A 14,751-nucleotide genomic window follows, 5' to 3' on the forward strand; every position below is an offset into this window, starting at 1 on the left:
AGTAAATACGAAACCAAGCGCGGTAGGCAGAGAAATCAGGTCGGCAGTTATGGAACAATGACTGCGTCATTTTCCAAAAAATTAATGTTCTTGTGTTAGCAGAGAAATAAACCACAACATTAAATTTTCTAAATGCTTTTTCTAAATCAATGTAATTGGAAATACATAAACAGGTAAAAGAAAATAATTGTTATATATTATATCCATGCATGATATAAACATTTAAAATCATCATGCAACTTTACAAAAAACTCTTATTTTTAGGCTCATAAAAAGTTAATCTAGAAGCAATCAAGTTCAAACTATGGTCTAAAACTACATACATATTCATGTAATTTGGTTTTAAGATACTTCATTTTAACTAAAATATTGAGCTGAAGGGAAGAAAATCAAGTAAATCTTGATGGAAAATGGGCAAGTATCAAATGGTAAGAGAAGTCCTTGCTTTAAAAAAAACATGTATTGCAAAAAACATTAGATCCCTTATATTGATCACTTTTAACATAATTCCTGAGTTATTTCTATAATAAAACTACTTTTCATTATATCTTCATATTAAAACAATTATACAATAGTGTCCAGAATAACCTTTTCAGAAAGATGAAATCCATTTAACTTATGTACATGTAATTTCATGCACTGAACAAGATGTGGCTGTGCCAGAGGATAACCATTTGTTTAAGTAATAAACATGATAAAAAACAAAATATAGAATACAGCTTTACATTTATCCCCCTCCCCTGGTCTAATTTCCATAATATTTTATTTTTCTATTCTGGACACCACTGATAACACTAAAAAGCCAAGCAAAGCAGTATGCACATTTTTTTGTGTTGTTACCCGCTCCTCTTCATCTATATCTGCCTGCCATGTGGACCTCACATTATACACCGCCTTCGACGGGGACTGAAATATACAGTAGAATATCAGTTCTATAAGACTGAAATACATGTATAGAGTAAAATCGAATGTTATAGACAGTCTTCAACAAACTGAAATATACAGTAAAGTCTCATGTTGTACACAGCCTCTGACAGCACTAAAATGTAGAGTAAGATCTCATGTTATAGACAGAATTCAACATGGACTGAAACAAAGAGTAAAATTTCATGTATGTATTTCATTTTATGTCTCAACACTAGAATATTTCAACATGCCATCTTATTGTAACTTTTAGATAGAAATATGAACAGTAATATAAAAGATCACCAAAGCCTGATGCAACCAAATATTGTAATATATTTATAAATATAATATTTTGTCATCTAACAAAATTGGTTTTAAATTTCCCTTTCCCTATACATATACCTTGCTTAAGAGACCAATTTTTATAATATACATACTTATTTATACATTTACAGTGATTAAAATGTTGTCAGTATTACCTTCTGAAGTGTTGGCTTTTTCTGAAGTTCTGCCACTCTTGCATTCTTGGATCGGAATATTTTCTTCACCTTGACTGGTTCCTTGGATTTAGCTGAGTCTTGTGAACTATCTAAAGATCCCTGACTACTGGACATGATATCTTGTGAACTACTCAGGTCTTCCATTGGACTGTCACAAGTTTCTTGGGACTCCTGAGAACTCTGTATTGGGGTAGGTTCCTGTGAGATTTCCATACTTTCAGCTTGTTGTCCTACAATATCAGGCATTTCAGACTCTTCACCATCATCAAAACCAAATGAATTCTCAGCAGGATTTTGCTGTATGTTTTCAATTTCTGCTATAACTTCGTTCTGTAACGGTGGAGGTGGTGTCTCTTCTTTAACTGGTGAATCTTCGCACTTGATTTCTTCTTCAGGAAGGTTTCTATTTTTACTTTTAAATATTCTATTGACTCTAACAGCTGAACCCCCTGAACCTGAAGATGATTTTGTCTTCCTGCTGAAGGACCTAGGAGGAACAGGGTCGGCTGAAGTAAAGTTATCAGAATTTTCTTCTGTCAAGTCAAACGCTGAGTTAGTATTTTTATTCAGGGTCTGTATCTCTTGTTTTGCCAAAATTGCTGCCTCAGCTAAGTTTGATACCTGATTGAAGCTGGACACAGGATCTTCCTGACTGGCTTTTGGGCCTCTAGGCTTTTCTTTCAGATAACTTTTCAGTCCTGGAACAGGAGGAACCTTTGGGGAACAAACCACAATGACTGTGGAACCCTTGCCATGTTTGATCTCTGATTTTTGTAGAACTTTACTGTTATTGAGTCTTCCTACAGGGTCATCATTATTTGGGGTGTACTTGAACTGACTATAAACAGCAGGATCCATGTAATGACTTCTAAAGTTTAGAACAGTTAACCCTTCTTCACTGTCTTCTTCTGAATGTAAAACATGAGTTTTACTAGTGATCATTCTGGGAACATTACCTTCTTTACGCCTTGTGTATGTTCGTGTAGTTTTCTTTTTACTATTTTGGTCTGCAAATGGGTCCTCTATTTCTCTTTCAGGAGAATCGGAAAACACATCCCTTCTCTGTGGCCTTCCTTGAACCTTATTTTCTTCTTTGGTAACTGCCACAGACTGATCACCTGATTCTTGGTCATCATCGCCCCCTTTTTTCCTACGTGAATATGTACGTACAGGTCGTCTAGAAAAATTAGACAAAGGAATTTCATCTTCCTCCTCTTCTGTTCTTTCCTCTATATTCTCAGAATTATCTACAATTTGCTCTTGTCCTTTATGTGATACCTTTAGATTAGGGATAGCAGGACGTCCTAATCCACTCCCTGAGTTTGAAGTTGGAGGGGGTGGTAAAACAGGGGCCTGAACAACTTCTTTTTTCACTGTCTCACCATCTTCAAAATCAAAAGAGAAAGGATCTGCAGATTCTGTCTCTATTTTGACTTTTTTACATGTGACTTCAAATGGATCATCTTCTCTTAAACGACTGAATGAAGTCTTGCCCCACTTGGTCTGTGATGTTGACCTGTTCGCTGCTGAATTTGGTTTAAGAGCATCATCAAATGCTTTACTCTGAGCAGCTTCTCTGTTGGCCTTCCCATAGGTTTTAACAGCAGATTTGGTAGCCATGTTGTATCTAAAATATAAGTATATAAAAGCATGAATATTGAATTTCAAAGTTCATTCAAGTCTGAAAAATTAATCATTAAAAATCAAATTCAGATTGAAACTAATTATTGTTTTTTTTAGTTTTTCAGTAAAATATTCATACAGAAGTTTACTTTTTTGCATAACAGATTCAGTTCTTCATTATCCACTATAATCCCTAAGTTCAAGTATATATATAGTTAATAAAAATACCAAACATTTCAACAGAACACACACAAAACATGGGAAATACGACTTTTCACAAAGAATAAGGATAGACTTCATGAGCATTTGCTGCCACATTCATGTCCACACATTTCTTTGAAATTATCAAGTTGAAAAATAACGTACATGTACTGAAAAGAATTTAGCATAATTAAAAAGTAACACAGGAAACAAACAATTATCTGATTGGGGAAAATTCTCATAAATGGGTACTATCCCCATTTTGGGGTAAAAATTGTATTCATTTATTATACTTTACATATATTTAATTTATACATAGAATTCTAGTGGGTAACATGTTATCACGTGACATGGAATAATTCAGCTAATTTTCATTTAATTGCAAGGAAGGACAAATATGCCTAAAAATTTATAACAGCTGAGAATAACCCTATTAATCACTGGCAAGTAACCTTTTTGGTTTCTTGATTATTACATAAGTTATCTCCCATGAAAGAGATGTCACAGACGTAATTAAACAAAAGTGCAAAGTTCACGTTACTGGAAGACCATCGATCAAGAGAATAAGAAATAAGAATTTGGAAGATCATCTTGTGCCGATGATATCTCTCATAAATGGTCCTTTGGCTTGTTTATACTATACAAATCATTGGTTGTACAAACAAGAATTCTAAGACACTAATGTATTTTTGAACATAAACTTTGTATGTCTACTGACTAAAGTAAGTAAAGTGCTCTTAGTGATTCAAAATACCCTTCCACTGTTAGTTTGGTATAATAAAACAATTGTGGCCCCTTAGAAGCGATGAATGTCAAAATTGTCAACCCTTCAAAATTATTATACTTAAACTTCTTGTGTTAACAGTTTTAGATATTCACCTTGTCTATGGGTCATTATTGAAAATTATACCCAACAATTGAAAATAGAATTTAATGATGTAAATACTGCATGTATTTAGCTTGGTATGAGTAAAAACATTGAAGATTTTAAATGAAAAACACTAAAAGATTTTAACAGCTTGGCTCCTTTGATCTGAAACAATGAAACAAAAAAATCATAGCAATGCACTAACCAAAACATGCTTAAAATTTATTCAACACAAATACCTTGTTATAGTCTCAATTTATTTTGAAACAATGAAATAAAAGTTAGCAATACACTTAACCAAAAAAAGATTACGATTTATTCAACACAACAAACACGTCTTAATTTAATTTAGGACAATGACAACAAATATACTTATAGGAATACACTGACTTGCCAAAACTTAATTATAAAGTTATTAAACACAAAACCAATAAAAATCTGGCGCGAACGTGTAGGGTGTGAAAGTGAAAGGGAGCGGACGTGATAGGGTGCGAACGTGAATGGGCGCGAACAGACTCAGATTCTTTTAGGGGTATAATACCAATACACCTTATTGCTATTTAGAAATCTGTCCTGCTTGACCAGATAATCGGACCCTTCTAAACTATTGACATCCTACCACAATCACTTTTCCATTGTGGGCGTCAGATAATTTGTATTTATTACATCAAAATTTTAATGGAACCTTTGAGATGTACAGTAATAGCGAACAAATAGGTATTTGCAGTATATAATTTGTTTCCCAATCCACTATAAATAAATATGTTTAAAGCTAAGTGGTGATAATATCCAAACTTGAATATGAACAGCTGTAGACTAGTCCACATTCATCTAGCCTGGGGTCCTGGCTAATCTTGTCAGTATACGAGGCGCAGCTAGATTGGGCCGGATGCCAGGCTAACATTCATCTTGACAAAATACCTAAATAGTTGTTGTAGTAAAGGTAAAAGCAAAGATTTTTTTAAAGTATGAAGTATGCACAAACAACATGCCAAGTCATCTGCCATGATCTCGATTTGAAAAGTATAAATTATAATTTATACGCAATACAACAAGATCTTAGTTGATCCTGATGTAGCTACGAGGAACAATATAATCGTCAATTATTTGTTTTTCACAGAAAGTAGTTTAATATCTCAAAAAAATAACTCTAAGCTAGACGTAAATCAATGTGCATATCTATCAGAAAAGGCGAAAAAAGATTGATCATTTTGAGGAGGTAAGATAACTCGTACAAGAGAAAGATTGCGTTCATTCGTCCATCTGAGAACGTGTCGCGCCAAATTCTTTGAGTAAAATGTTGCGTAAATGCATAATATTGTAATGAAAAACTCCCATTTTCAATTCACCTGTTAAAAACAAATCTGCATGATATACAAACACAATCGGCAGCTATCGCCTGTACAGCGCCATTTTGAAAATTCTAACAATAACAGTTGTACGCAGGCGCACTCTCATCGCACTTGTCTTTCAGGACAGATTTTACAGGCATTGTTTCGTAAATCAAAGGGGAAATAACTTTAAAAATAGTTCAACTAATCAGTAAGTGTTATTTCCCTTTGACCCATTTTTTCCCCAATCACCTGCACATTATTAAATAATGATTAAAAGCACTACTGTAAATAATTAAAGCAACATTTAGAACAACATACTCATGAATTGGTTATATATTAAATTTTATCCATGGAATGGAAATATTTTTTTTATAGATATTTGTCCTTTAAAAGAAAGAGTCACATGTAAAATATGTTATCTGTAAATATTCGTTGACATAAAATGTTTTTGTTGGCATTATGATGTAATAACACATACAGCTTGGTCTATTGTTTCGGCTTAAATTTTTGATAATTCCTGCTATCCTTTTAGTGTAACTTAGTTTTAAGATCTACCAAGTTACGGCAAGTGCGGCTAATTATTTTATCTACATGTATAAATTACTTTTAAATGTCAATCATGGCCAATAAGCAACACCTCAGGCGGGCACAAGAGAAGATCGAAATGTGTTTTATAAGACAAAATAAAAGTCATGGATGACTCGTGAAATGATCCCCACATTATGGACCTCAGTAGATGTTTGCTCTAACGACCGAGGACTCGTGAAATGCTCCCCACATTATGGACCTCAGTAGATGTTTGCTCTAACGACCGAGGACTCGTGAAATGCTCCCCACATTGACCTCAGTAGATGTTTGCTCTAACGACCGAGGACTCGTGAAATGCTCCCCACATTGACCTCAGTAGATGTTTGCTCTAACGACCGAGGACTCGTGAAATGCTCCCCACATTATGGACCTCAGTAGATGTTTGCCCTAACGAGTGAAATGCTCCCCACATTAAGGATCTCAGTAGATGTTTTGTCTAACGACCGAGGACTCGTGAAATGCTCCCCACATTGACCTCGGTAGATGTTTGCTCTAACGACCGAGGACTCGTGAAATGCTCCCCACATTGACCTCAGTAGATGTATGCTCTAACGACCGAGGACTCGTGAAATGCTCCCCACATTATGGACCTCAGTAGATGTTTGCCCTAACGAGTGAAATGCTCCCCACATTAAGGATCTCAGTAGATGTTTGCTCTAACGACCGAGGACTCGTGAAATGCTCCCCACATTGACCTCGGTAGATGTTTGCTCTAACGACCGAGGACTCGTGAAATGCTCCCCACATTGACCTCAGTAGATGTTTGCTCTAACGACCGAGGACTCGTGAAATGCTCCCCATATTATGGACCTCAGTAGATGTTTGCTCTAACGAGTGAAATGCTCCCCATATTATGGACCTCAGTAGATGTTTGCTCTAACGAGTGAAATGCTCCCCACATTATTGACCTCAGTAGATGTTTTGTCTAACGACCGAGGACTCGTGAAATGCTCCCCACATTGACCTCGTTAGATGTTTGCTCTAACGACCGAGGACTCGTGAAATGCTCCCCACATTGACCTCAGTAGAAGTTTGCTCTAACGACCGAGGACTCGTGAAATGCTCCCCACATTATGGACCTCAGTAGATGTTTGCCCTAACGAGTGAAATGCTCCCCACATTAAGGATCTCAGTAGATGTTTGCTCTAACGACCGAGGACTCGTGAAATGCTCCCCACATTGACCTCGGTAGATGTTTGCTCTAACGACCGAGGACTCGTGAAATGCTCCCCACATTGACCTCAGTAGATGTTTGCTCTAACGACCGAGGACTCGTGAAATGCTCCCCACATTGACCTCAGTAGATGTTTGCTCTAACGACCGAGGACTCGTGAAATGCTCCCCACATTGACCTCAGTAGATGTTTCCTCTAACGACCGAGGACTCGTGAAATGCTCCCCACATTATGGACCTCAGTAGATGTTTGCTCTAACGACCGAGAACTCGTGAAATGCTCCCCACATTATGGACCTCAACAGATTTTTGCGCTAAAGACAGAGGACTCTTGAAACTATCCACACAATATGGATCTCAGCAGGACTAAATAGGTTGGCCGCATCCGTGAGAGCTATAGACGACTTCAAGCTAATCATTCAGCTGTTGTATATTTCATACATACCGGGTATATCATATATATAGAAAACCCTAACTATTCATTGTATCACGATGGCGAGGTAGAACTTGGATAAGTTTATTTTCTATTGAATGGGCCCATGAAAAGCACCACAAAATCACTGATAATACACTATTTTAAACAAAAACGTACAAAGTACAAAGTTTGAACGTAGAACATATCTCTACATTTTGATTTTATATGTACCTGTCGTACTAATATGCCATCCTCACGCCCAGTCACGACAGAGAGGTATTATAATGATCTAAATAATGGAAAAACAAAGGATATTGTGTATCCATCCATAACACAAAATCAGTTAATGCACAACCACAACAACAACAACAACAACAACAACAAAACACACAAAAAGCAAAGGAACAGCGCTTTTATTGCCGTTCTTCATCTCAAAGTCACAGTGAGGCCCTCAACACGGAGCAAATAAAACTCACATCACTGCAAATTTTATACATGTATTTTCATTATAATTATATGGTCATATATATTTATTGATATATCCATATATCTTACATTGAGCAGCATGTCAATTTCCAACCAGAAAGCAACTGCTTATACATTATGGAAAGAGAGAATAAATTGCGGAAAACCTTCATGTTCTCTTATTAAGTTTTAGAATATGTGCTCGATACAAAACAAAAATGTTTTCATCAATTATAGACGACGATGCTGTTAAATGTCCAGTGTCATATTAATTGAATATACAGGACGAGAACATGTTAGTGTGATATTATTTTTAACCATTCTCTGTACTAGACGGACAAGGTAACAATCTTAAGGAAAACATGCTACCCAGACACATTATTCTGCATCCAAGCCTACAAATCGTTGCTCTTACTCATAAATGTCACATGCCTAACTCTTAGCCGTAAATGCCACATGCCTAACTGAGAATCAACACATACAAATGTTCAAGTCTATGTTTTACCCGTCCCTGAATTGAAATCATGACCTCCGGCGGAACTCTAGATGAGCACACAGTCATGAGAATACCAAGGCGATTCAATTTATTGTATTTGTTGTAATGAGTGTTGCTAGCTTACCATCCAGTTGCAATTCAATTTAATTAGATCTTTTGAATTAAATTGCTCATAGCTTGACTAATTGTAGGAACGGTTAAACTTTACTTCGAATTAAACGAAAGATTAGAACTGAGCTGAAATGAGGCTAGCTTGATTTGTTTTATTGACCCCATATGTGTTTTTATGATGAAAGTGTAATTCAATAGACAATCGGTATTGATATGGGAACAAACCGAACTCCTTTTCTCATCGGCACGTTTTTGAATATATTCCGGTATATGAGGCAGTTAAAATCTAATAGTTAATTTATATCCTTCATAAAATGATACCAAGAGTTGAATGGAGTAAGAATAGAAGTACGTTTACCCTGGAATTGCAAATGCTTAGCAGGGTACGTCCGTTTAGATGCGCTGCATATATAAATAAGCAGCTATTTCCAATTGGAATTTTGGGCTTTAATTCCACTGCCTTGTGTAGGGAGAGTGACACGATTTCTTGAAGTTTCAAACCTGAACTGCTACATGTACAATTGCAAACTAGCTGCTCATGTCTTTCGTTGTATTCTTGTCATGTTACAGTTAAATTTGCACCACCTCTGCAGAACCTTTCTATTGGAATATTTTCAATTTGTTTCCCCTATGAATATATATATATATATATATACAACTCGTCTAAACATCAACCCAACAATGTTAGATCTGTAAATTTGCTTTCGCAAATTTTTGGTTCTTCCCTCGACGGGATTCGAACCCATGCTACTGTGATATCGTGACACCAAATCGCCTGCACTGCAGCCGTCCCGCTAGACCACACGACCACCTGGGCTCTCAAAAAAGAGCTTTCGCTGGCCGTGTGTTACCTTTCCACGTCAGTTTTAATCTAGCGGCGTACTGCAGTACATGATATATAAGGCATGAAGATGTTATTGTTACAGATCAGCTAAATTGAGTCAGTGACAACCCTACAACAGAGATATATATATATGACATGCGGTGTTAACCAAATAATCCTATAAAAATCATCTTTTTGAGTCTTTGAATGCTTGGTTTATTCAAGTTCAATCTTTAGCTATATAGCTGATCCATTACCTACAATGGAAAGAGTACAATATTATCTTGGCATATTGAGTTCGATTTTCGTAACATATTGAGTGTGACATTATTATAGCATAAGAAGTGTGTAATATTGTCGTGCCATAATAATTAAAAGCGTTATATTGTTGTGGCATTTAAGAATATCATATTGCCGTGGCATATCAAAAGTGCAATATTGTCATAGCATATTGTGAGTGCAATGTTGCCATAGCATATTTAGAGTGCAATATTATATTTTATTAACCAACTAAGTGCATTATTGCCAAAAATGACTGGTTATTGAAAATAACGTATTTTCTGTAATGGCCCTGTTTTTCTGTAATGGCCCTGTTTTTTCTGTAATGGCCCTGTTTTTCTGTAATGGCCCTGTTTTTCTGCAATGGTCCTGTTATTTCTGCTATGGCCCTGTTTTTCTGTAATGGCCCTGTATTAATGCCCAGCTTGTCTATATTAAGCCCAGTTAGGGTTTTTAATAAAGTTAATAAAATTAAGCTGTAAAGAGTATAATACCTGTTTGTAATTTATTTAATTTAGTAACCAGCAACAAACATTAAAGAACCATATAAAGGGATCACTGTTCATCCCGTTTTTCAACACATAAATTGGTTTCTTTCAACTTAATATCTTGGATATTTGGGATATTTAAAGCTTGATCATGGTGAAGTACAATTTTTTTTTTCAAACTAAACTGTCATTAAAAGAGTAAGAGAGTACACCAAGTTGGCAGCACCACATACACTTTTTCAGTTGGTTAAAAAATGTATTAAGAAATGGGTGTTTTTATAATGGCCCTGTTTTATGTCCTTGGTCAGTAATAATTGCCTCGGATGTCTGTAATGGCCCTCGGCGTTGCTTCGGGCCATTACAGACTTCCTCGACCATTATTGCAGACCTTGGCCATATAACAGGACCATTATAAAAATACTATTTAGTGCGATATTGTAGTGGAATATGAAGAGTGTGATATTGTTGAGACACATTAGGAACGCGATGCTGTCATGGTATAAGAGTGCGGCATTGTGGTGGCTTATTAAGAATACAAAGGATGCGAAATTGTTGTAGCAAAGTAAAAGAACGATATTATTGTGGCATGTTTATAGTGCAATAGTGTCGTGTCATTCAGATTGCATATAAAGAGAGCGATATTGCAGCAACATAATCATTTTTTTGTCCTACTAATATTTTATAATTGAGCATCATTTTAATGGAGGTGCTTGCGATGTCATAAACGTATGTGTAATATTCCATAGTAATTAAGTAATCATTGAGTCATCGTTAGATGTTTCGTGAACCAGTGTATGAACATGCAGTTTGTAATTACATTTGATTGAAATTTTCTTCTTTTTCGTGACTGTAAGGAAGCTTTGTATTTCAAGAGTTTTTTTGTGAATTTTTCTATTTCTATGTATCCTAATTCCAGCATCGACAGCTTTAATATGAAGTATATCTCCCAGTTAATACGAGATTCCAAAGCATGCATTTCATATCCTTGGTAGAGGGTTGGTGTATACAAATGAGTTATTAAACCAAGAGTTCTAAGTGATGAAATTGGAGTTTTTTTCTCGAAAAAAATACTGACACCATCAGGAGTTAGTTGACCAATTCACAGATGACGACAAATATGTTACCTTACGAATTAGACTTGTCACTGGGTTTGTGCTAACATGAGGAATACCACGGGTGCCATAAGTGGAGAGGGATCTATTTTAATTTCTATGTTGTGTTTTGTAGACTGCTGTTTGTCTTTTGGTTGTTTTTTTGTTTTGTGCAATGTTAACAAATTATGAGTATGACTATCCATTTTGAATATTTCGCCGTTATTTCACTCTGCCTGATGTTTCACCTGATATTTTTAACATGAACATAATTTTGGCCTTTAATCTGCTGGTATTTTAACTGATCTTTCTTGATTGGCAGTTCAAGTTATATAAGCCAAGTTGCCATGCTAATTGATTTGTAGTACAAGATATGATTTTGGTCGGGCATCAAAACAATACGAACCAAGTTTCTGACATTTCCCCCAAACCCAATTTTTTCACCCATTTGTTTTGTCTTTTAGTTGTTGACGTGGCTTTGAACCTTTGACATAGTGTTCTAAAAATCAAATTGGATCTGTTGCAACTCATGCGGCAATATCAAACCTTTGTTTTTATACGACCGCAAAATTGAAAAATTTTTGGTCGTATATTGGTATCACGTTGGCGTCGTCGTCCGAATACTTTTAGTTTTCGCACTCTAACTTTAGTAAAAGTGAATAGAAATCTATGAAATTTTAACACAAGGTTTATGACCACAAAAGGAAGGTTGGGATTGATTTTGGGAGTTTTGGTCCCAACATTTTAGGAATTAGGGACCAAAAAGGGCCCAAATAAGCATTTTCTTGGTTTTCGCACTATAACTTTAGTTTAAGTAAATAGAAATCTACGAAATTTTGACACAAGGTTTGTGACCACAGAAGGAAGGTTGTGATTGATTTTGGGAGTTTTGGTCTTAACAGTTTAGGAATTAGGGGCCAAAAAAGGGCACAAATAAGCATTATTCTTGGTTTTCGCACAATAACTTAAGCATAAGTAAATAGAAATCAATGAAATTGAAACACAAGGTTTATGACCACAAAAGGAAGGTTGGGATTGATGTTGGGAGTTGAAGTCCCAACAGTTTAGGAATTAGGGGCCAAAAAGGGGCCCAAATAAGCATTATTCTTGGTTTCGCACCATAACTTAAGTATAAGTATATAGAAATCTGCGAAATTTAAACACAAGGTTTATGACCATAAAAGGACGGTTGGGTTTGATTTTGGGAGTTTTGGTCCCAACAGTTTAGGAATAAGGGGCCCAAAGGTTCCAAAATTAAACTTTGTTTGATTTCATCAAAAATTGAATAATTGGGGTTCTTTGATATGCCGAATCTAACTGTTTGTAGATTCTTAATTTTTGGTCCCGTTTTCAAATTGGTCTACATTAAGGTCCAAAGGGTCCAAAATAAAACTTAGTTTGATTTTAACAAAAATTGAATCCTTGGGGTTCTTTGATATGCTGAATCTAAAAATGTACTTAGATTTTTTATTATTGGCCCAGTTTTCAAGTTGGTCCAAATCGGGGTCCACAATTAAACTATTTTTGATTTCATCAACAATTGAATAATTGGGGTTCTTTGATATGCCAAATCTAACTGTGAATGTAGATTCTTAATTTTTGGTCCCGTTTTCAAATTGGTCTACATTAAAGTCCAAAGGGTCCAAAATTAAACTAAGTTTGATTTTAACAAAAATTGAATTCTTGGGCTTTTTTAATATGCTGAATCTAAACATGTACTTAGATTTTTGATTATTGGCCCAGTTTTCAAGTTGGTTCAAATCAGGATCCAAAATTATTATATTAAGTATTGTGCAATAGCAAGAAATTTTCAATTGCACAGTATTTAGCAATAGCAAGAAATTTTCAATTGCACAGTATTGCACAATAGCAAGAAATCTTCAATTGCACAGTGTTGTGCAATAGCAAATATTTTCAATTGCACAGTATTGTGCAATAGCAAGAAATATCTAATTGCACAATATTGTGCAATAGTAAGAAATTTTCAATTGGAGTTATCTTTCTTTGTCAAGAATAGTAGTTGAATAAACTTCAATCATTGTTTTATACAATATACGTAACAATGTATATTCACTTTTACTACCAACTGATAAATTAAAACAATCTTTACCATTCAGTGATAACGAGCACTTTATTTTACATTTTAATATTTTATGATGTATTTAAATGAGTAGTTATTGTTGCAAACTCCATTAGAAATTTGAATTGAGATCAGTTTTGGAAAAAGGGAAAGGGGGATGTGAAAGAAATGGGGCTGGGGGGTTAAATTTTTCTCATTTCAGATTTCATAAATAGAAAGAAAATTTCTTCAAACATTTTTTTTGAGAGGATTAATATTCAACAGCATAGTGAATTGCTCAAAGGCAAAAAAAACCATTTTAAGTTCATTAGACCAAATTAATTCTGTGTCAGAAATCTATGCTGTGTCAACTATTTAATCACAATCCAAATTTAGAGCTGTATCCAGTTTGAATGTTGTGTCCATACTAGCCCCAACTGTTCAGTTTTCGACCTCTGCGGTTGTATAAAGCTGCACCCTGCGGAGCATCTGGTTCTTTTATAATCAAATGATATTGTCCCGAACTTTCAACATATTCATTAGTTGAACACATCTTAACAAAACTACCTTTGACATTTTGACCCAAAAATCAATATAGGTAAAACCAAATTTTCATTAAATTCTGTCCATCAATTCCAGTTATAATCTAGCCCTTTACTTTTAAAGGGGCGACCTCTAAATCAAAGAGGGTCTGCTTGTGGCATTATCAAATCTACTTTTGTTAAGATGTGATAGGTGGCTGAAATTTTTTTTTCTTCCCAATTTCAATTTTATTTTTATGAAGTTATGACCTTGCCCTTTGATCAACTGACCTCTAAATAAATACATGTCTTCTTCACCTTCTGGGCTATTATCGAACAAAGAAGTAACTTTTGATATATTTTCCTCTAAATCAACAAGGTTGGGGGAAACAGCATGGATGCTTATCCAAATGTATACCAAATATCAATGCTCTATCCTTAGTAGTGGGGCCTCGTTGGCGAAAGTGGTATACCTAATCAAACTACTGTATATCTGTGGTTGTGAGTTCCAATCCCGTGCAGATGCGCTTGACTCAAATCCTATTTGACAAGGATTGTACCGAAGGTCAGTGGTACTATTCTGGCACTCAGGCTTCCTCCAACAATAAAAAGAAACAACCAGGAAACAGCACAATTATGTGATGAACATGGCTTGAAAACACCAATCAATCAACTTATCATTAGTATCTTGTCTAAGTTGTTCCTTATCTATAACTGGACGTAAGATGTTGAGCATTGCATTGTTTTGTCCAGGAGTGAAAACATGTACAATTGTAGTATATGTCTCTGCTAACAAAAATGATTTATCTT

The 14,751-nt window shown here is 35.3% G+C and overlaps 1 protein-coding gene across 2 annotated transcripts in view; it reads right to left on the reverse strand.

Annotated features, from left to right (window-relative positions):
- LOC139487848 (wings apart-like protein homolog) overlaps nt 1-5,587 on the reverse strand; it is a 38,475-nt gene extending 32,888 nt beyond the window's left edge. Inside the window, exons 1-3 of one of the 2 annotated variants that reach the window (XM_071273012.1) lie at nt 5,448-5,587; nt 1,386-3,033; nt 841-906 (exon numbers count right to left, since the gene is read on the reverse strand). In XM_071273012.1, coding sequence (XP_071129113.1) covers nt 841-906; nt 1,386-3,026 — 1,707 coding nt within the window. In that variant the 5' untranslated portion in view covers nt 3,027-3,033; nt 5,448-5,587. Of the gene's footprint in view, nt 1-822; nt 907-1,385; nt 3,034-5,447 lie in introns of both variants that reach the window. The other variant, XM_071273010.1, reaches the window with a different exon arrangement.
- Nucleotides 5,588-14,751: the final 9,164 nt, after the last annotated feature.

Source organism: Mytilus edulis, chromosome 9 (genome assembly GCF_963676685.1).
Source record: "Mytilus edulis chromosome 9, xbMytEdul2.2, whole genome shotgun sequence".
Lineage (NCBI taxonomy): Eukaryota > Metazoa > Mollusca > Bivalvia > Mytilida > Mytilidae > Mytilus > Mytilus edulis.